The sequence below is a fragment of the Salmo trutta genome, chromosome 9, assembly GCF_901001165.1.
Source record: "Salmo trutta chromosome 9, fSalTru1.1, whole genome shotgun sequence".
Lineage (NCBI taxonomy): Eukaryota > Metazoa > Chordata > Actinopteri > Salmoniformes > Salmonidae > Salmo > Salmo trutta.
The window spans coordinates 28,464,181-28,486,211 of record NC_042965.1 but is presented as its reverse complement, the minus strand read 5'-3'; the positions used below and the strand labels follow the sequence as shown (position 1 = coordinate 28,486,211).

At 48.5% G+C, this 22,031-nt stretch overlaps 2 protein-coding genes across 5 annotated transcripts in view; both read right to left on the bottom strand.

Annotated features, from left to right (window-relative positions):
- Nucleotides 1-260: 260 nt before the first annotated feature.
- LOC115200350 (AP-3 complex subunit mu-2) lies at nt 261-6,589 on the bottom strand. Of its 3 annotated transcripts, none has more exons than XM_029763342.1 (9): nt 6,485-6,589; nt 5,715-5,999; nt 5,313-5,484; nt 4,696-4,833; nt 4,479-4,564; nt 3,856-3,989; nt 2,990-3,197; nt 1,107-1,251; nt 261-692 (listed from the first exon to the last, which is right to left on the bottom strand). In XM_029763342.1, the coding sequence occupies exons 2-9, from the start codon at nt 5,985-5,987 to the stop codon at nt 592-594; spliced, it is 1,257 nt and encodes a 418-aa protein (XP_029619202.1). In that variant the 5' UTR covers nt 5,988-5,999; nt 6,485-6,589; the 3' UTR covers nt 261-591. The 3 variants fall into 3 exon arrangements, with proteins under 3 accessions (XP_029619202.1, XP_029619201.1, XP_029619203.1); XM_029763341.1 differs by having other exon boundaries at nt 6,237-6,585; XM_029763343.1 differs by having other exon boundaries at nt 6,253-6,585.
- An 866-nt stretch (nt 6,590-7,455) lies between these two features.
- Nucleotides 7,456-22,031, bottom strand: part of kat6a (K(lysine) acetyltransferase 6A) — a 39,673-nt gene continuing 25,097 nt past the window's right edge. The window contains exons 4-17 of one of the 2 annotated variants that reach the window (XM_029763339.1): nt 21,633-21,748; nt 21,288-21,369; nt 20,797-20,911; nt 20,023-20,369; nt 19,639-19,751; nt 18,541-18,656; nt 18,260-18,401; nt 17,251-17,412; nt 16,656-16,749; nt 14,848-15,079; nt 14,447-14,630; nt 13,635-14,345; nt 13,218-13,485; nt 7,456-13,040 (exon numbers count right to left, since the gene is read on the bottom strand). In XM_029763339.1, the coding sequence (XP_029619199.1) occupies nt 9,733-13,040; nt 13,218-13,485; nt 13,635-14,345; nt 14,447-14,630; nt 14,848-15,079; nt 16,656-16,749; nt 17,251-17,412; nt 18,260-18,401; nt 18,541-18,656; nt 19,639-19,751; nt 20,023-20,369; nt 20,797-20,911; nt 21,288-21,369; nt 21,633-21,748 (5,990 nt within the window). In that variant the 3' untranslated portion in view covers nt 7,456-9,732. The remainder of the gene's footprint in view (nt 13,041-13,217; nt 13,486-13,634; nt 14,346-14,446; nt 14,631-14,847; nt 15,080-16,655; nt 16,750-17,250; nt 17,413-18,259; nt 18,402-18,540; nt 18,657-19,638; nt 19,752-20,022; nt 20,370-20,796; nt 20,912-21,287; nt 21,370-21,632; nt 21,749-22,031) is intronic. The other variant, XM_029763340.1, reaches the window with a different exon arrangement.

Here is a 22,031-nt window from a genome sequence, read left to right as displayed (position 1 = left end):
GGTAGGCCGTCATTGTAAATAAGAATTTGTTCTTAACTGACTTGCTGACTTAACTGACTTGCCTTTTTTAAACTCAATAAATAATTCTGCCATTGTGGCTGTGTTAACTCTGGGCCGTTGGTTATAAGGAATGGATGGGAACATAAGAGAGGTAGTAGCAGTAGAAGCACCCAAACCATTTTGCCTGCTATTCTCGCTCACAAAAGGAACTCAAAGGATATCAATGAGATTGGAAAAGGAACCAGAAATGACACACAACAGATAGACCAATTCCAGGCTTTAGCTTACTAAAAATGCTGTAGATACACTGAGGATGATAGTCTCTTATCGCCATCTATTTGACTGTGCAAACAACTCCATTAAATAGGCTTTTGTGTGTCGTGTCACACATTCTGTGGTAGCTAGTTCAGTTAGACAGTAGAGAACACAGTTTGTGTGGATAAATCCTGAAATGCATTTACACAGGGAATGTACCATAGCCACTCCCTTCCCTATATTTTCTGTATTTATTCCCCACCATCGGAAACCTCCCCCTCTCTCTTTTACAGTAGTAGTATTGGTGCAGAGGCCAGAGAGCAGAGAGCCGAGCCTCTATGTCCGCACCTGGAATTTGCCGGCCTTGGTCATGTACTTGATGCCTTTGAATGGTTTGTATTTCTCCCCGTACATATCCAACCGATTCACCTTCAGTCCTAGAGAAGAACAAGTCAATTAAAAGAGAGGTGTCACATTGCTATTTAATATGTATTCTGCAGAAAGTCATATAAATCATTGATTTGGCCATTGCAAGAGAAGTAGCCCACATCCCTTTTGGAAACAGAAGCAAACCTCTGTGGGGATCCGATAGAGCAAATACAAATACAAATAGAGTATCTTGTCTCCATCTAGTGGTAGAAGGTGTCACTGTGAATAAACTGTGTGGATGTCATGTGGCTGACTAATATGGAGTTAGTAGATACAATATATGATCTAGGGTTAGATATTTCTTTAATCACAGAATTATTACGGTTAAAAATATGGGTAAAGTTAACTAATACTGGTTCAGCGGCTAAGAAGCAACTGCTACTCTAGAGTGTAATAACCAATTCTGATGAGGTGTGTTTTACCAGAGAGGGCCGACTGTTGGATCTTGAACTGAATGTTGATGGTGGGGTTCTCGTCTGGCTTGGAGGCCCCTGCCTGCAGGCTCATAGAGCCCTTTAGACTAGGCAGCTTCTGAGGGTTGATTTTACCCACGTCCCATGACAAGAGCTGCAAAGGGACAACACAGCAGCCTTCCACTGTTATTACCACACACAGGGAGAAGGGTATTGTTTTGAACGCAAACAGGTGGGTGGGAGGAGGAATTAACTAATCCATTAAATGTAAGATTATACAGTGCATTCGGAAAGTATTCAGACCCCTTGACCTTTTCCACATTTTGTTACGTTACAGCCTTATTCTAAAACAATCCCTCATCAATTTACACACAATACTCCATAATGACAAAGCATAAACAGGTTTAGAAATGTTTGCTAATTTATAAAAATATCACATTTACAAAAGTATTCAGACCCTATACTCAGTACTTTGTTGAAGCACCTTTCGCAGCGATTACAGCCTCGCGTCTTCTTGGGTATGACGCTACAAGCTTGGCACACCTGTATTTGGGGAGTTTCTCCCATTCTTCTCTGCAGAACCTCTCATGCTCTGTCAGGTTGGATGGGGAGCGTCGCTGCAGTTATTTTCAGGTCTCTCCAGAGAGGTTTGATCAGGTTTACGTCCGGGCTCTGGCTGGGCCACTCAAGGAAATTCAGAGACTTGTCCCGAAGCCACTCCTGGCGTTGTCTTGGCTGTGTGCTTAGGGTCGTTGTCCTGATGGAAGGTGAACCTTCACCCGAGTCTGAGGTCCTGTGCACTCTGGAACAGGTTATCAAGTATCTCTCTGTGCTTTGCTCCGTTCATCTTTCCCCCCTGACTAATCTCCCAGTCCCTGCAGCTGAAAAACATCCACATGATGCTACCACCACCATGCTTCACCGTAGGGATGGTGCCAGGTTTCCTCCAAACGTGACACTTGGCATTCAGGCCAAAGAGTTCAATCTTGGTTTCATCAGAACAGAGAATCTTGTTTCTCATGGTCTGTGAGTCCTTTAGGTGCCTTTTGGCAAACTCCAAGTGGGCTGTCATGTGCCTTTTACTGCGGAATGGCTTCCGTCTGGCCTATCTACCATAAAGGCCTGATTGGTGGAGTGCTGCAGAGATGGGAGAACCTTCCAGAAGGACAACCAGCTCCACAGAGGAACTCTGGAGCTCTGTCAGAGTGACCATCAGGTTCTTGGTCACCTCCCTGACCAAGGCCCTTCTCCCCCGACTGCTCAGTTTGGCCGGGTGAGTCTAGGAAGAGTCTTGGTGGTTCCAAACTTCTTCCATTTAAGAATGATGGAGGCTACTGTGTTCTTGGCGACCTTCAATGCAGCAGACATTTTTTGGTACCCTTCCCCAGATCTGTGCCTCGACACAATCCTGTCTCGGAGCTCTACGGACAATTCCTTCGACCGCACGGCTTGGTTTTTGCACTGTCAACTGTGGGGAAGGGCCTCATATAGACAGGTGTGTGCCTTTTCAAATCATGTCCAATCAATTTAGTTTACCACAGGTGGACTCCAAGATGTAGAAACATCTCAAGGAGGATTAATGGAAACAGGATAGCAAAGGGTCTGAATACTTATGTAAATAAGGTATTTCTGTTTGTATTTATTTGCAAACATTTAGAAAAACCTGTTTTCGCTTTGTCGTTATGGGGTATTGTGTGTAGATTGATGACCATTTTTATTTAATCCATTTTAGAATAAGGCTGTAACGTAACAAAACGTGGGGAAAAAATCAAGGGGTCTGAATACTTTCCGAATGCACTGTATACCCTTTTGTATATGTTTACAGCATACACTAAACTGGTCAGGTAAATCCATGTCTGCACACACACACACACCTTTTCCCACCACCTTACCTTAGTGACAGGGTCGAAGTTGTATGTCCCCTGGGAGGGGTTGAGGTTGGTGTTAAGGACTCCTCTGGGTAGCTGGCTACTGATTAGAACAGCCTCTAACCCCTTCCCCATGGTCTGCTTGGGGCCCAGGGTCAGCTCAAAGCGGCCCTGAGAACTACCCTCCCTAAACGTGATGTTGTGCTTGACGTACACTGGGATGGCCACCAGACTGAGGGGCAGACACAGAGACTGTCAGAATAACACAGGTAGGATGGGCACAGAGACAGAAACAGCACAAAGCACACTGAACACAAAGTGTGCAAGTAAGTGAATAATACTGAAAGAACAAGTGAATTATTTTCTGCACAGATGGCAGTTTGTTACATTGTTATTACAACTTTCAAACATGAAACTTCAAACAAAAAATGTGGATATATAATGTAAACATTAGGAGCATTACCATACTGGCATTGCTGTAAAATACTGTTTCTGGGTTTTCCCAAGCCAAACCACAAGTGAATAATGATCCAATCTATACCAATAGATGTCCCCTACCGACACTATACTATTGTACTTACATATAATGCTTTGCCAAAAACATCCTTTTAATAATTAACGTAACGTTAAACCAAACACAGGACTTCATCTAGCTAACATTTTACAACTCTAGTTTTAGATCGAGCCCCAACTACAATGTCAATTTTGAAATACCTTGTTGACCTTAATGGGTGGAGACTGAATTAACACAATGAAAAGAAAAAGCAAACATTCAGATACTGTGTGTGTGTGTGTGTTTGTGTGTGTGTGTGTGTGTGTGTGTTATGCCTTGAGCACATAACATGATGTTTAGTCTGGCTTTGCAGAGGTAAAGAGAGCGCAGTACTGACTTCTGGCAGCTGACGTGATAGGAGAGCAGCCGGAAGTTTCCGTCTGGGGGGATAAAGGAGAGGATCCTCTCAGCTTCCCAGCGCTTGAACCGCACACACGGGTGGAAGCTCACATCATCTAGCAGACGAGGGTTCTGAGACAGGATCAGACAGGTGTATCAAGATAGAGAGGGGGAGAGACACAAACAGACAGGACAATTTTGACACAATTATTCAGTACAACAGTTAAAAATATGGTTTCAAGACAGAAGAGAAACAGACAGGAAGTTTACAGTTATACAACACAGGTCAAAAACATTACAAACATGAATTATTTCATACGGAGAGGAAGAGAGGGAACGGTTATTTGCTAAGGACAAGAGTGGATATAAACTACTGGCTAGAGCACGAGTGGGCAAACTACACTCCAGGCTACTCTTGAACATCTAAAACGAGATAGAAAGTATGTAGAACTTATATTTTCAAATAACTGGCCTTTTTCTTGACCTCAAATTGCTTTTGACAAAACAAATAGGTCTGGGGAAAATCTGTGCAGCCATCCGCTGTATTTTAAAAACCCGATGTGGCCCTCGAGCCTAAATGATGACCGACCCCTAGGCTAGAGAGAGAAAGAGAGGACCCACCATGAACGAGAGAGTGAGGTCAGGCATGCCTGTCAGTTTCACACAGGCATCAATCACCCCCTGGATCTCTGCTGTAATAGTGGAGCCTAAAAGTGTGTGAGAGAAATATGGAGAGAGAGGAGAGTCAATCAGAATGTCAAGTTCTGTGTTTCTGTTGTTTTTAATGGGTCAGGACAGGTTTAGCTGACAGCATAATGGGGCAGTGGGCCAACTATACCTGATTTATCAATGATGGCATCAATCTCCTCCACTACATCAAAATAGGCCTCGTTGTTGGTGTACTTGACTCCAGTGCGTCGCCATGGCACCACAGACAACTGTCCAGTAGGGAGCTGCTCCCCTACATTGGTGCTGCCTACAGACAACAGAACAGTCAAATATGACACAAACATGATGTACACATTCAGATTGTTGTGTACAGTGACATGGGTCTAAATGAAAAGTTTAAAAACATACAGTATTATTTCCAATGCTGCCAATAATATGTAAATAATGATGAATAATTAAGAAATAATGTAAATAATGATGAATAATTAAGAAATAATGTAAATAATGATGAACACACATGTCATGACTAAGGGCCTGTTTTTCATGGTCAGGTTATGTGGTATAATACTATGGAGGTTGAGGTTTTTCATGGTCAGGTTACATGGTATAATACTATGGAGGTTGAGGTTTTTCATGGTCAGGTTACGTGGTATAATACTATGGAGGTTGAGGTTTTTCATGGTCAGGTTATGTGGTATAATTCTATGGAGGTTGAGGTTTTTCATGGTCAGGAAAAAGTGATGACATAGTGACTGTGTAGAGGCAGACATGGTAATCTTCAGGCACCTGTGATGGTGTTGACCACTGTGCGCAGGATGGTGGGTGGCTTGATGAGCTCTTTGAGGATGTTGGACTCTGTGGCCAGGGGGAAGCCATTGTCCAGCATCTCTTCTAGCAGCTCATATACTACCACCACATTGTCCTTGATCGCTGCCTCTGTGCACACCCCAAAATAGTCCTAATAACAGGGAGGGATGAGTATATTCTGATCAATGACTTACGACTTCCTTTAAAAAGTAAAAACACTTGTAACTTAACAATAAGACAATCAGTAACTCAGAGAGTTACCAGTTCGAAGACTTTAGACTGCTGGACAGATTACATTGTAAGGTAGACCTAGGTGGTGGTGATGAAGAGCCTGAACAAGTACAAGTGAAAGGAAGAAAAGTTAGTATACCAAGTACAAACCTGGAATGTATCAACTACCCTGTGTAGGAACTCGATGACAAAGAGCGGCGGCACCTCGCTCTGGATGACCGCCACAAAGTAGATGCGGTGCCTGAGGACGCTGATGAGGTAGTGGTGGGGGGTCGGGATGACGGGGGGCACATTCTCTGGCTCACTGGCGCGCTCTTGCGCCTCGAAGAAGTAGTCGCACACGGAGCGGCTCACAACGCTCTTCCAGTGTTTCTCCAGGAAAATGTCCCCCGAGGAATTCACGAGGAACAGGCTGTGGATCATTTTGGCTGGAGGCTGAGATAGGAAAATAAGAAGAATTTAGCGACTCTTAAAACGGTTTTAGCTATACCACCCCATGCAGTTGGAATAAAGTCTGAGTTACACCGCGCTTGTGGTACCGTCAATAAATATAGACATATATCTATGAGCAGTGACAATGTTTCATGTAGGGTGACAGGTGACACGAGTTCATTAAATTTTCGGTCCTGCTATCAGGTTCCGCAGTGGGCGGCCGTGCTACGGGTAGGTTACCTGCATGCACACGAACCTGTGCGGTAATAAGATGAGTCGACGGTAATATGGTATTTTACTGGAAGACAGGCCTGCATCTGTATCCCTACAACATCCGTGATTCAGACCCTCCTCCCGCCACACAGTTGTCTTGTGACAGCAGGCGATCCCGTCATTCAGCGATGGTGAATACCGAGAACGGAATTAATCATGCATTGCTCTCAATATTTTACTGCTATTCCGTCTGTTTAGAAAGTGTAATTACATACCAAAGACAATCTATTGGTGCTTTCCTCTCGCCTTCACCTTTTCTCAATGAAAGATTAGAAAAGGCCGTCGCTTCTTCTCCGTTAGCTGGAACGGAATGAGGAAGCTGACACTAGAGAGGACCAATTGGAGATGAGAAACAGCAAGAATGCCCGCCTCTCCCAAATAGTGATTGGTCCATAGTGCGGATGTTTCTTAACGTCAGACTTGGAATTCGATTGTAATTGGACAGCGCCTATTAAACGCCAGATGAACATGCACCTTGATTGGCTCACCAAGACGGTTGTGCCTGACATTTTGTGTCAAGACATCGTCCACAGATCGTATCAGATTTCATCTTGTGGATACATTTTGTGGATACAAAATAGATACATTCTATTAATGAGAAATGCAATAGAAAATGGTCCTTTGTAGCTCAGTTGGTAGAGCATGGTGTTTGCGACGCCAGGATAGTATTATATTTTTGTATTTTAAAATAGTGAAGGCTACTTGAATATATGTTACACATAATAGGCCACGAATGTGATACTTACATATGTGCAATAGAGATAATAGGCCAACTGTTAAATCAGTATATCATCTGACCCTTTGACAGTTCCGTATGTGATTCTGTAAATGATAAATAGGATAATAGAATCGTTCGCTCTGGCTTATATTGAAGATGTCTTGACAAGTAGAAAGCTGTTGAAGGGGATGAATGTACATTTTCTTCATAGGGTTCCCTTGAATGGAATGTCTGACTTTTTGCAGTCACCGACTAGCCTTTGATCCACTCTTCTGTGCACTGGATCTTATATGAGCCCGCTTCGCATAGCAATATTTACAGGCTTTTTATCTGCAAAGAAGCACAAATAATGTAAGCAAGCAACATTAGTTTCTAAATAATGAAAATATTATCATTGCCAAGGAGCAGCAATTATTAGAATTGGTAGGAGTCAGAACAATAGATCCAAGAAATACCATGACAACATAAATGGCTCAACATAATTTATTTTTGTTTTATGTTAAAATGTACAGAGTTCTTTGAAAGTACTTGCTAAGAAAGAAAAAACTAATAAATGGAAATACATACAGGGACTAAGTAGAGAGATCGAGGCAGCCGGGCGCTATCAACCTTCACAAGGCACCCAGCCAGCCCCATTCCTCTCTATATCTTGCGCTCTCTCTTAGCTTACAACGCACCATGTACAATTACAAAGGATACAAAAAGGGAAGCGATATAAACAGACAAATATACTGAGCTCATTTTTACATGCCTCTTAAATGTAAAGAAGTCGTCCTATTCACACACAAATTATCCCAAAAAAAAGAACAGCTAAGTGACCTTTAGATATTTGTTTTTTCCTTTCGTTTTAAAATAGCATTAATATACTACACAAAGATAGAAAACTCTAGAGATGAGTGGAATGGAGAGGTTAAAGGCATCTTAAATTCACTAAAAGTGAGTGGTATTTTTTTTTTTTTTGAATTTCTTTATATTACCTCAAGAGTCAAGCTAAAAAATATGTATTGTTTTTGTTCCTGAAACAGAAGTGAAAAAAATGACAGTACCAATATCAACGTCAGAATTTCTTTATATTATAGAAAAAACATTCTCTACAATAGGTTCTAAAGTCAAAAAGAGTCAGCTTGTGTCATAAAAGAAAGCTGCCCAGTCTGATAAAATTCAGAGAAAATAAAACGAACAAACAAAAAACAATACACACAAATAATATACGAAACGTCAGGTCTGTAAGAAAAGTATCCTCATTTTGACTTTGAATACTGGAACACTGAGACAACTGGGTAAATTCTTAACCCACCCTCCCCATCCTAACACGGTAACCATCCAGATGTTTGCGTGTGTGGTGGGCGTACACAATGCACAGTATTTGGCATTGGCCACCGCTCCAGATGCTGATGGTCCATAGAGCTCAGACATCTCTACTAGTCAACGGGAGTGCACGGTAGACTTGCACAGATTAACTGGTTAACAGAAAACACCCTTCAGAGAGGATGCCTGTCACTAACACTTAACGAAGCGGCTCAGCTGATATCCAACAGCTGATGTTCCTTAAAGCAGTGAGTTTGACCTCAAATCTCTGTGTATATATTTATTCCATGGAAGGTAAACTGCATGGGGCTGACAGATGTACACCATCAATGGGGTAAAAAGGCCTAATAGCCTTCTGTGGAGTGTGATGAAAAATGTGTGAATGCTGCAATGGGAGACTGGTGGACTGTGCTGTGAATCAACAGGAAGTACCAGAACATTTACATCTAATCATTTCAGAACAAACAGCTACAGCATCCTGTGGGTGATGCTGAGAACACTACTGGTTTGTTTATTTATGGACAGACTAATGGACAGTGACCCCTCGTCTCTCCTCCATCACTGTATTCCTCTGTTCTGCCCTGATACACACCGTCCTAGCTGGAAGACCCTCCATACTTGTTACTATGTTGTTCTCCAATGAGGCCCCACTTCTACTCATATCTGAGACAAATGCCACGGCTCACAGAAGCAATGGAGATGCGTGTGTGTGAGAACGTGTTGGAGCTAGAGGGTGAACCACCATTCCAGTATGCCACCATCAAAGCATAGACAGGTTGGACTGCACACAAGTTCTTTTCAACAGCTGTCAAAATAAAAACAAAAGTATTCAAAATAATAATAAAATTAAAAAAAACAAGTCCATCTACAATTATAATCATAGTCTCTTTTTTAAAGGTAAGGCTTCCTATTTCAATTAAAAGATTGTGTGCATGGTTTCATATATTTAGTTAACCACTTTTTTTTCCTTTCTCAGTTTTGACAATGTAAGGTCCTCCAAAGTCCATCTTCCTCTTCCACCTCCTCCACTCTCTGCCAGGTAAACAGTGGAGGAGCTCTTCCGTTAGCGTAGAAACTGTGCCAGAGGAGCATGTCGTTTAGGTCTGACTAGACTAGAGCAGTCTGCCATATAGTACCAGGGGACCATTTAGCCGTGATGTATCGCCCCAGCTCTGCCAGCTCACTCCCTACACCACCAGCTTGGGGGGGGAAATGTGTCCAACTGAATGGAACAAAATGACAACATACAAAACAGAAAAACATAGTCCTCCCTCTCTCTTTGCGCTCGCTCGCTCGGGCTTTGGAGAGGGTGGATACAACAGTAAGTGATTCAGTAAAGAGAGGCAGAGTCCCTCCCTCCATCAGCGAGTGTCAGGTCAGGTTGGAGAGTGTTCCTCCCATCTCTGTCTCTAGAGCTGTTGTTCTTCGGTGCTCTGCTCATCTGCTCATGTAAGGCGACTGTTTGGGGACGCCGGCGTAGCTGTGGTGGGTGGGGCCCGTGTACATCATGTTGCCGTGGTGATTGGGCTGCATAGGCTGCTGTGGGTACCCCTGTCCCCCCATCATGCCCATCTGCATCTGCATGGGGTACTGGGCGGGCTGGTTCATGTAAGGGGGGTTCCCATGGTAACCGCTGTTCATCATGGGCTGTGGCATGCGGTAGCCAGCCGACATGGCGTTCAGCTGGTTCATGTTCATGGTGTTGTAGCCGGCCGGCGTGGGCATGAGGTTGGGCATCATGCCACGCTGCACAGCCAGGGTGCGGGGCGAGCCCTGCATGGCCACGGACCCAGAGCTGCGTCCGTACAGTTGCTGCTGATGCGGGGAGGGAGCGGGGGCCAGCTGGGCCTTGGAGCGGATGGAGATGTGGCCCTTCACCGTGGCCATTTGGCCCTGCAGCCGCTGGGTGTGGGGCGGGGGAGGCAGGCCGATGTTGCTGGAGGGCATGTTGCACTGCAGCTGCAGGGAGCCCAAGTTCATGGAGCCAGAGCTCAGTTGGGGAGGGGGGGTCATGGTGGCCTGGCCCTGGGCTAAGGGAGGGAGTGGGGAGGGGGAGAGCTGGGCCAGCCCGGGGTTAGACAGAGAAACACTGGTGGCGTAAGATGTGACAGAGGCCGAGTGCGAGTAGGGCATAGCGTGGGGGTCCATGATGGTGTTGGTGAGCTGCTGCAGCTTAGCCAGGCTGAACGTGGCCGAGGGCTGGGGGTAACCCCCTGCACCAAAGTCCTGGCCCATCCGCTCGTACAGGCTGCGGCCCCCTCCCTGGGAGGCACTCTCAGGGATCTCCATGATCATAGGGGTAGAGCCAAAGCCGTTCCCCATACTGCACTGGGACAGAGGTTGCTGCTGCTGGGGCGGGTGGGGGGTTGGAGGGGCCGAGGGCGGGGGGTGGGGAGCCTGCTGCTGCTGAGGGGGCTGATGCTGCACCTTTTTCTGGGACTGCTGGCTGGCGCTGGGCAGCCTCTCGATCACACAGCTCTGAGGGGACTTGATGCCTTGGTGGGTGTTGGCAGATGGGGGACGGGGTGGCGGCGGGGGCACGCTGTTGTTGCCACCATTGTTGCCTCCCGGCCCGTTATTGGGCCCTGGTCCAGTTTGTTGGATGAGACTGCAGCTGCCCATGGCGAGCTGTGATGTCACTGCGCCGCTGGAAGACGTGAGACAGGGCGCCGGGACAAAGGAGCAGCTGCTGCCCTGTGAGGAGGGTGTGACCGAGCTGGAGGAAGAGGAGCCTGTTGACGACGAGGAAGAGGCAGCCACAGCCACCGCTGCATGGTTACTGCCGTTGTTCCCTCCCCCGTTGCCCCCACCGCCCATGGTGGAGTCGTAGCTGCTGGGATTGTCGTAGTTCTCCGTGGTGCTCTCGATGCTGCCCAGGTCGCTGAAGCCACTGTCCACCACCTGCTGGGAGTGGTCAGACACCGACGGAACGTCCATCATGGGACTGGTCTCCATGTTCTGCTGGGATGGGGCCGACAAGGAACTGGGGTGCTCAGGAGTGATCTGTGTGTACCCTCCTCCTCCCGTTGCCCCTGTTCCCCCAGTAGGGCCTGGTGTGCCCCCTCTTTGCTGCCCCAGCCCAGATTCCATCATGCCTGCTGGGCTGTTGATGGAGCGGACTGACTGGCTGGGTAATGGGGGCATGGGGGGGTTAGTGTGGGGCAGGGGGCTGCTGTGCTGGGAGGCTCCACACTCCTCCACCATGGCAAGGTGGGTAGTCTCCTCCTCGGCCTCCCCGGCGTGGCTGTAGCTCTGCAGGGTGCGGCAGGCGGCCAGCGTCTCTTCACAGTCCTGGTAGGCTCCGTGGGAGACCCCGTGGCTCTCTGGCTCCTCGTCCTGGGCCTCTCCCTGGGTCAGAGACTGGACCGCCTGCACCGTCTCCAGGTCCAGCTCGTTGCTGTGGTGGTGCTGACCATGGTGGGACCCGTGGTGGTGGCTCAGCTCCTCCTTGAAGGAGTCGGGGTGCTGGTGAGGGTGCTGGGGCTCCATCAGCAGCGTGACAGTCTTGTCCTCGGGGTGCAGCAGCTGCAGCTCAAGGGGCTCAGAGGGGACTGAGATGGCTGTCACCGTCTCCACTGCCGCGGCCGCTGCTGCTGACTCCTCTGCCTCCCGCCGCCTTCTCTCGTCCTGTGCCGCGTCCAGAGGCCGGCACTTTACCTCCTGCAGCTCCTCCGTCTCTTCGTCCTCCTCTTCGTCCTCCTCCTGCTTGCTGACATAGGAGTCTCTGGCCTGCACACTGCCCTGCATGTCTAAAAAACCTTCCCCGCCCTGGGGTTCTTCTTTGACGGGTGGAGAGCTGGCTGGGGAGGTAGGTTCTTCCTCATCGTCTTCATCCTCTTCCTCAGAGTCCTGGCTCTTCCGCTTTTTGCTTTTGCTCTTGTCCTCCAGGTGTCCGTCTCCTTCATCGTCTGCATCGTGGTCGTCGCTGCGTCTGCTGCCTGAGCCTGGCGTGGCCGCAGTCCTTCTGCTGCTGGTGCCCAGGGTGGCACACTCTTCATCCTCCCTCTCCTCGTCTTCCTCATCCCTGTCGGCCATGACTCTGTCCGTGTCTGGTCTACTGGGCTGGGGGGCCCTGGGGCCTCCGGTAGAGGAAGGAGAGAGCAGGGAACGGGACGGTGGACGGCTGGGCTTGTCCTCTACCCAGCCCCTCTCTGTCTCCTCCTCCTCTTCTGGCTCTGAGACAGTGGGCTGCTTTGGGACAGGTTGTTGTCGCAGGGCTGGGTTTTTGGGCGGTCTCCCCCGCCTCTTGGGGATTCTCTGCTCAATGGGCTTGGGGAGGTAGTCATCCTCTTCATCAGAGTCTTTGTGTTTGTGTTTGTCGTTGTCGGTAGCTGTGGCTCTGGAGGCCCTCTTGCATGCTCGGTCCTCTAGCTGCTGGAGGGGCTTGTCTAGCTGCTGCACCCCTCCCAGACCCAGCCTCTGTCTCTCTGCCTCCTGCCTCTCAGCCTCCTCCTGGGCCCGCTGTAGGTACCAGCTCCGGGGCTTGCGGCCCGGCTTCATCTTGATCTTGGGGGGTGGAGGGTCCCCTAAGTTGGTCAGGCTGGTGTCCCCTGCATTTGGCTTTGCCCCGCTGCCAGGGGGTCTGCCCGGCCGTTTCTTCCAGTGCAGGGGCTTACGGGGCTTGCCCTTGGGCCAGCCTTTCTTCTTCTTGACGGGAGCCTCTGGGTTGGCCGCCGGAGGCTCTGCTGAGGCCGTGGGCTCTGGGTTCCGTAGGAAGGACGCTGGCTTCAGAACAGGAGTGGGTTCTGTACAAGAACAGAGAACGGGAGAGAACTCCATTGTTACACATGCATATCTACTCAAGCAAGTACTTTATATCAATGCCTAGCTAACATACAGCTCTGCTCCAACATGTACTATACACCAACACCTTGATATATAAATAACTGCTCTGTTTGCCCTAAGGACTCCTGTGGCCTCACCATCCTCCTCTGACTCTGTGAGGTTGGCTCGTTGGGCTCTCTTGGGCGGTGTCTCTGTGTGTCGTAGGGCGGAGCGGGCCGGGGGGTAACACCTCAGGGGGTGTCCCAGGGGGCTCTCCTCCTCCAGCCGGGGCATGGGCCTCTCAGAGTCAGAGTCTACGAAGGGCTCGTCCAGCACCTCGGTGGTTTCAGAGATGGTCTCTGTCACCACGCTGCTGTGGGCGTGGCTGTGGCTGCGCTGACGCATGCGCCTCTTCCTCAACGGCTTCTGTGGAGACATGGGAACAGCTATTGAAATATAATACAGACATTTTTTTGCAAACAAGTAGTAACAAATAATCTTGCAAATGTTTCTTTAGAGGTTCATACTATCTCATCATTTCAAGTGACCTGAATAACTTTTTTCTTTCCATTCACCTTGCATTTGAGCCCCAGGGTGGGCTTTGTGAGGATGGGTGGGGAGTGAGTCCCCCTCTCCTCATCATCATCATCTTCATCCTCCTCCTCCTCTTCCTCGCTGCTTTCACTGAAGCAGCTCCGTCTGACTGGAGGCGGGTCGCTGAGCCTGGGCGCCAGGGGCAGCTGGGGCAAGGTTTCTCCAGGACCCTCACTCAGCCTGCGCTTGGGGCCCCTCTTCTTCCTGGGAGGGCGCCCTCTGCTGCGTGGGGGAGGGACAGCAGGGTGCCTGCCAAGCATCTCTAGGGGCCTGAAGGTACCTGTAGAATCAGCCAGCTGTCTGTCTAAAGAGAACAGGGAGGGTGGGCTGCTGCCAGAGGTGGGGCTGATTTTAGTGCCCTCAGCCCTGTCCTCCTCCTCATCGAAATCCTGCACCTCCAACCGTATCTTTGGAGGTCGTCCCGGTCCCGGCCTCCTCTCAGTCCGTGGCCCGTCCTTCACCTTGCCCCAGGGCCAGTTCTTGGGTGGGCGGCCCCTGCCCCTGCGCTCTCCGTTGGCGGGGGGAGGGGACCGGTGGTCGGGGACGGGCGGGGGACAGCGGACTGGGGAGGAGGCCGGAGAGCTTTGGCTGGTGGGGAACCCCGGGAAGCACTTTATCATCATCTCCTCCTCCTCTTCCTCTTCTCCTCGGACGAGCCAGGAGAGTGGAGACACCTTGTGGCTAGGCTTGATCTGTAAAATAATAACTACATTTACCTCTAATCCATTCAAGTCATTGTTGTAATGTCATTCATCTGAAATCAAAAAATATACTGAAGCATCATTGTCTGCACCTCCTTGCAGGTATCATCTCCTTCCTCCTCCTCCTCCTCCTCCTCCTCCTCTGAAACCACGGTGTTGGTGACGATGACGGGGGTCCAGCGGAGACAGTCCGGGTCCACCTCTAGCAGCCGGGGCCTGGCGGTGAGACAAGCCATGTGGCTGGACACCAGCTTCTCCTTACGCACCAGGACTAGCCTACAGGGGGACAGAGACAGTTTGGTTATCCCTACAGGGAGGGAAGAACTACTCTGAACAAATGACGGCTGCCAAACAGACGCGTTCTATGCTGTAGAATTGTCTCGCCAGCTTTCAATGGGCTTGTAGTTTAGCATGTTGTTGCTAATTTCTGCATCGTTGAATTTGTGTTGTCATCATGATTATGCCTCTGAGTGTGTGTGAGAGAGTTTCTCACCGCTCCCCTCTCTGCTCCAGCATGTTGAGGTGGTGCAGCGTGGCGGTGATGTCCTGGGGGCAGATGCCCGTGATCTTGCTGAGGCGTCGGATGGTGAGCTGGCGGTCGCGGACCTCATGGAGACACTCCAGCACCACGCTGCGCCAGTAGGCCATGTAGGACAGACGACCCAGGTCTGACAGGGGCTTCTCTGGGGAGCCGGGCTGGCCCTCCTGCTTGGACAGCAGGTAGCCTGGAAGGGAAGGGTGCAGGGTGAGAACAAGATCAATGTTAAAATCGGTAGGCTATACAAGGTCAATTGACATTGGTGTATACAATTCATTCTATGACTGTTGGTGTATACAATTCAGTCTATGACTGTTGGTGTATACAATTCAGTCTATGACTGTTGGTGTATACAATTCAGTCTATGACTGTTGGTGTATACAATTCAGTCTATGACTGTTGGTGTATACAATTCAGTCTGACTGCTGGTGTATACAATTCAGTCTGACTGTTGGTGTATACAATTCAGTCTGACTGTTGGTGTATACAATTCAGTCTATGACTGTTGGTGTATACAATTCAGTCTATGACTGCTGGTGTATACAATTCAGTCTATGACTGCTGGTGTATACAATTCAGTCTATGACTGCTGGTGTATACAATTCAGTCTATGACTGCTGGTGTATACAATTCAGTCTATGACTGCTGGTGTATACAATTCAGTCTATGACTGCTGGTGTATACAATTCAGTCTGACTGCTGGTGTATACAATTCAGTCTGACTGCTGGTGTATACAATTCAGTCTATGACTGTTGTGTATACAATTCAGTCTATGACTGTTGGTGTATACAATTCAGTCTATGACTGCTGGTGTATACAATTCAGTCTGACTGCTGGTGTATACAATTCAGTCTGACTGCTGGTGTATACAATTCAGTCTATGACTGTTGTGTATACAATTCAGTCTATGACTGTTGGTGTATACAATTCAGTCTATGACTGCTGGTGTATACAATTCAGTCTGACTGCTGGTGTATACAATTCAGTCTGACTGCTGGTGTATATAATTCAGTCTGACAGCTGGTGTATACAATTCAGTCTGACTGCTGGTGTATACAATTCAGTCTGACTGCTGGTGTATACAATTCAGTCTGACTGCTGGTGTATACAATTCAGTCTATGACTGTTGGTGTATACAATTCAGTCTATGACTGTTGGTGTATACAATTCAGTCTATGACTGTTGGTGTATACAATTCAGTCTATGACTGCTGGTGTATACAATTCAGTCTATGACTGCTGGTGTATACAATTCAGTCTGACTGCTGGTGTATACAATTCAGTCTGACTGTTGGTGTATATAATTCAGTCTGACTGTTGGTGTATACAATTCAGTCTGACTGTTGGTGTATACAATTCAGTCTATGACTGTTGGTGTATACAATTCAGTCTGACTGTTGGTGTATATAATTCAGTCTGACTGCGTATTATAAATAAATGCTACTATTTCTACCACAACATGATAGTGGTGCAGCTTTCCTCAAAACAAGCACCTTCTAAAGCATCCCATTCCAAACAGCTAAGCAGAGTAAGAAGGGGCCAATGAGGTTTCACTTATTCAACTCAACAAGGAATTGGACCAGACATTATTCATTACAGCCACTTTGAATCAGATCCCAACGCGGTGCTAGTTCAATTCAATGGGATTGACTGCTATTCTGATGGCATTGACCCAAAACTCTACAGCAGCTTAGAGCAACTTGCACTGCATCAAAGAGGACTGGGAAGAGGAGCTGTAGCTGAGCCTGAGAGGAGCTCCTTACTGAAGTCGATGAGGAAGCGACCGTAGCCTTTGCGCTGGTACTGGGGAAGAATCATGATGCAGGACACGTTGTACTTCTGTTGACAATGCTTCTCCTGGAGGGGGAAAGAGAGCGTGAGAGAGAGATTCCAATGAGGGGGGAAAAGGCATGGTAATGTACTCTGAGAAAGACTGTGCTAGCACAGTAGAGGCCTGTGTGTGTGTGTGTGTGTGTGTGTGTGTGTGTGTGTGTGTGTGTGTGTGTGTGTGTGTGTGTGTGTGTGTGTGTGTGTGTGTGTGTGTGTGTGTGTGTGTGTAAAGATCCTTGCAGTGTTTTGGCAGCTATTCTGTATGTTAATTGGAGCACCTGCATCCGTACAGACAGTAAGCAGTGAGACAGAGCATCAAAGCAGCAGAGGTTTCTCTGCATACTACGGTATTTCACTAGAACAGAATGAAGGTGCGTCCAGACACTGATCTAAAGACAACTTGTGCAATTCCACTTATGGTTAAGGTTAGGATTTGGGGAGGGTAAGCTGATCCTAGATCTGTCCCTAAAGGCAACTTTAGGGTTTAACCGGTTGTGTTTATTTGGATGATTTGGTGGTTAGACGTACCTTAGAGAAGTAGCCCACCAGGTGGCAGCCCTTGCTGTCATTCTGTGTGAGAACGTAGAAGAGGAAGGGCTCCACGTCGTAGTACAGCGTCTTGTGGTCCAGGAACAGCTTGGCCAACAGACACAGGTTCTGACAGTAGATTGTGCTCACATTCCCATCCACCTGAGAAAACAAAACAAACACACCATGAATAAATGAAATGACTGAAAACCTGTATTGCCCGAAAGGAATCTGATTTGCACGACATGAGCACAGAGAGCAACCACCAAGCTGCCGAGGCAAACGTGCACATGAATATAACAAATACAACTATTACACATGAGTTTGACTACAATGATCCAAGTTCAAAAGGACAGTCTTGACTGCACCATTCAGCCCGTTTCCGAACCTTAAAATGAGTAACTATGAGACAGACACACGTGGGATATGGGAGGAGGGGAGTAGTCTCAGACAATAATGCCAATGATGTGAGCCATGGCATCTCTGGTGTCCCTGGCTGGGAGAGAGAGAGAAGGAGAGAGGGGCTCCCTGGCACATAGCCTGACATCCCAGCTATTCTACTCTGCTGCTGAGTGAGGATGAGTCAGGAGCGGACGAGTCAGGACGGGACGGGCTGCAGAGGCAATGAAACCAGAGCTGCAGACGCCATCCTACCACACAGATGGACTGCCCCTCAATTAGGCTGCGTTTACACAGGCAGCCCAATTCTGATCTCTTTTCCACTAATTGGTCTTTTGACCAATCACATCAGATGTTTTTACATCAGCTCTTTTTCAGTGCTGATCTGATCGGTCAAAAGTCACATTTGTGAAAAAAAGATCACAATTGGGCTGCCTGTGTAAACGCAGTATGTAGCGTTCTCAATTCTCAACCTTCAGTCCACAGAGTCTCTTTGTGACACTGAGCACAGGATGTGGCAGGAGCGGTGTGGCTTGTGGCAGGGCGGTGGCCTCCATCGGCTTCTCTCTCTTTCTCTGTCTGTATTCCTCTCTCTCTCAGTCTGTCTCACCTCGAACACGGAGACACCATCCTTCCTGTAGATCTCATTGGCTGGAGGGTGGAACCAGGCACACTTCCTCATGTGCTGGAAGAGGATGCTGCGACTCTTCACATAACGCAGGCAGAACTCACACAGGTAGAGCTTAGGCAGTCTGGGACAGAAGATGGAGGGAAATTGATGAGGACCAGACAAGAGCAAAGCTGACTAAGTCATTAACATCAATTATACGAACACAAACTAACAGTGGACTGACTCAGAGTGGAGCATGTGAAATGTTTGTGCTCGTTTACCTGCTGTACTCTTGCGGATACGGAGAGGAGTACCAAGTCTGGATCTCAAACTTGCCAAACTCGATGACAGACGGGCAACGCATTTGGGGATCTGGAGGGCCGGTCACCCCCACTTTCTGCATAGGCAAGAGAAAGAGAGAGAAAACGAGAGCAGAGAAGGGGGGTTCAGGTTTGGAGCTCCAGTATCAAGTGAAGGCCAGGTTTTCCAACAGGGGATTAAGAAAAGAACATGGATCAGACTGAGATTACACAGCAGGGATTACTGGGCCGCTGACTGGCCCTGCCTAACCCAGCACGGTATGCCCGCCACACACACTAGGGCCTGGCACGCACCGGCACTCAAACACACAGTGATAGAAAGACATATACACACGCCAAGGCACACCCACACAGTAAAACAAACAGGCACACCCACTCCGGCTCCTGTGCAGCTGGCACCCTGACGCCTGCTTACATAATTATTATTAGCTCTCTGGTCTGTCTTGAGTGGAAACGCCAAGCATCTGCCACTGGGTTCTGCTGACACGCGCTGGTAACCACACGCTCCCAAACACACACACACACACACACACACACACACACACACACACACACACACACACACACACACACACACACACACACACAACAGTCACCCCTGCCTACAGTCAGGTCTGCGTTGAATCTTTTTCACTGACTGCTGTGAGAGAGGATCCACTCTCAGAGGAACACAATCAGTTTCACAATGTGTCTAGTCTACAATGTAATTGGAAACAAACCACAACAGGAAACCATCAATTATAAAATACAAAGTTGAAATAACGCTGAGCTTGCACCTACTTTTCACCAGCATTCCCTATTCTCCTACTGACCAAGACAAGAATAAAACCCTGCGTTGGGACCGAGCGTTTCTCCTGTGATGTACGGCAGTGATCTGAAGCTCTGCTCTGTCTGTGCCAGTGAAGGATCACAAACGAATAGACAGATCAGCTCTGCTCTGACAATGCACTGAACCACAGTGCCCCCTCTCACGCGCACGCACGCACGCACGCACGCACGCACACATGCACACACACACACACACAAAAACACTTTCTTTGTCTCCGTCTTTGTGGTTACCTGTAGCGCCAGCTCCTGGATGTGTCTGAAGAGTTCCACGTCTTTCTCTGTCAGGTTCTCGTGTCCTGGCAGCTTGTCCTCATCCTCACGCCAGTCACTACTGTCCTGATTGTCTGTGAAGAACAGACAGAGGGGGACAGTAAGTCAGTGGGACACTTCCAGAAAGGGGACAGTATATTCATGTTTTAAGGTTCTGACTGACACACAAAGTGCTGGAACTGACAACTGTGTGGACACTGGGCCAGTTCTCAAAGACCAACAACCACTATACAGGTGTTGGGTCTGTCTGAAGGACATAGTATGAAGTGCAGCTTTTGACTGATACAAATACAGCCACTACAACCCCTCATTCACCCTCAGTATTCAATGCATTATTCAGCATACCCTCCTCACCTGTCCTGTCGTCCCCCTCTTCCTTGCGTATGGCCTTCTTGCGGATGCGGTATTGCTGGGAGTAGTCCACCTCGTGCTGGGCCTTGCGTCCGTCGGGCGAGGGCGTAAAGAACTTTGTGAGGGCGTCAATCAGGCCCTTGGTCTTCTTGTTGAAGCGAAGGCCTCCCTGCTCCGACGAGTCCTCTCGTAGGGAGAACAGCAGCCGGTCGTCACCAGGATAACCCTCGCAGGACGAGCTGGACGACGAGTGCGGGGAGGAGGAGCCCTGCGAGCGACGGCCCCCCTTCCGCCTGGCACGCCCACCCGGCCCTCGCAGCTTCTTGAATGGCCTGCCCGGTCTGCAACGGGAGACAGGACTATTCAGACACCCACCAGCTAATAGCAACACCCTATATAGACCAAGACCTGGTCATTTGGAAGACATTTACATAGCAACAAGAGCAACAGAAGACAGACAAAAGTGTTTTGGCTTTGTTTCCAATGACCAAGTAGTGTCAACAAAAGAGAGTTCAGCTAGGTTTCCCACTCCCACATTAAACATCTCCATTTGGTTGATCAGCGAGTGTCATATAGCTAGATTCTATGCTCCAAAGAAGCTTCATTTATGGCATGAAACTCAGCTCTTAGACCAATAGGCAGTCATTAAAAACAGTCTGACTGGCCAGTGAAACTCTAGTGGGGCTGATCTGCTGTGTTTTACAGGTCTAACACCGTGTCGTACTGCTAGCTCCCAGACGGTGCTGCTCTCTCCATGTCGTTACCAACCTGTTCTTGGGTCGTCCCAGTGGTGCGTTGTAGCGCCGTTTGATTTGTGCTGCCTTTTCATGCAAGAGCTTTCTTCCCTTTTTCCTGGGCTGACAGATCTGACAGATCCACATGCCTGGGGGGAGAGCAGAACAGAAGAGATCCGATCAGAAGAGATCAGGAGTGTATTAGCTTAGCTGGCCTGGCATAAAACCGCTTCTTCAGTACCACCATACACTGACATGAAGTACACAGTACCACTAGCATTAAAACCACAATAAAGATCCATGTCATTACACTGGTGGAAAGGGGTACCGTCTTGGTTTGTGGTCCTTCTGAGCTTTGTCATTTGTTCCCAATTATCTCATGGCCACAGTGGATCCATTTACTGCACAGAGGTAGGAATTTCCAGGGACAGCGCATGCTTAAGTGGGTTTTATTAGGTACATTAGGAGGGTCAGGGGTAGGAGAGAGAGAGAGGAGGAGGAGAAGTAGTGGAGAAGGGGGGTTACCTTTTGGCATCCGCATCAGTGGGGGGTCACAGCACTCCATGTGGAACCCCCGGTCACAGGAGTCACAGAACAACATGTTCTCCTAAACGCACACACACACAGTAAACATTTGGTCACTCCCTGCCGTCATATTTACATAGTTGACATTTCCACCATTTACATATTTCCCTCCAACCAGAACTGTACTGTACTTGGCAGGTCTGAGGAGAGAGAGAACCATCTGCAGCAGCTGTCTAAAATAGTTCTCAGTTTGTTGAAAAACAACAGATCTGATTCCTACGTATTGTGCTGAAGTACAGGCAGGCACACTGGCTGACACAGAGACACATGGACACAAACACTCACTGCGTTTTTGCCTTGATCTTGACAGTTGCTGCAGGTCTTGCATTCGATGCACTGCCACCACAGAGCTTTGACTCGCACAGTAAGCTCTGGTGAGAACTTTAGACAGGACGGGTGGCCTAGGGGACACAGATCAACAGAGCCACACACACTCACTATCCTGACAACCACAGGACACCACCACCTCACAATAGAAACAAATGACACTCAAAAGGCCCTATAGAGCCAAAATCAACCATGACAACAAACTACCAAATGCAGACATCTACGAGACCCAACCGGTCAAATTATAACTTCAGTTAAACCGAAGACAAATCCAATAGAACAAGGTGCAGGCAGAAGTAGCAGGCAGTGCTGCCTTGATGTCTCAGCGTATAGAAACCGTGCTGCCACAGTGCTACT

Excerpts from the sequence above, each read along its gene's own strand:
- LOC115200350 (XM_029763341.1), bottom strand. Across the intron at positions 5,485-5,714 it reads GGGTAGTTGATACATTCCAG|GACTATTTTGGGGTGTGCAC; the intron begins GTTTGTACTTGG and ends CCCTGTTATTAG. Across the intron at positions 4,834-5,312 it reads AGTGGTCAACACCATCACAG|GCAGCACCAATGTAGGGGAG; the intron begins GTGCCTGAAGAT and ends TGTTGTCTGTAG.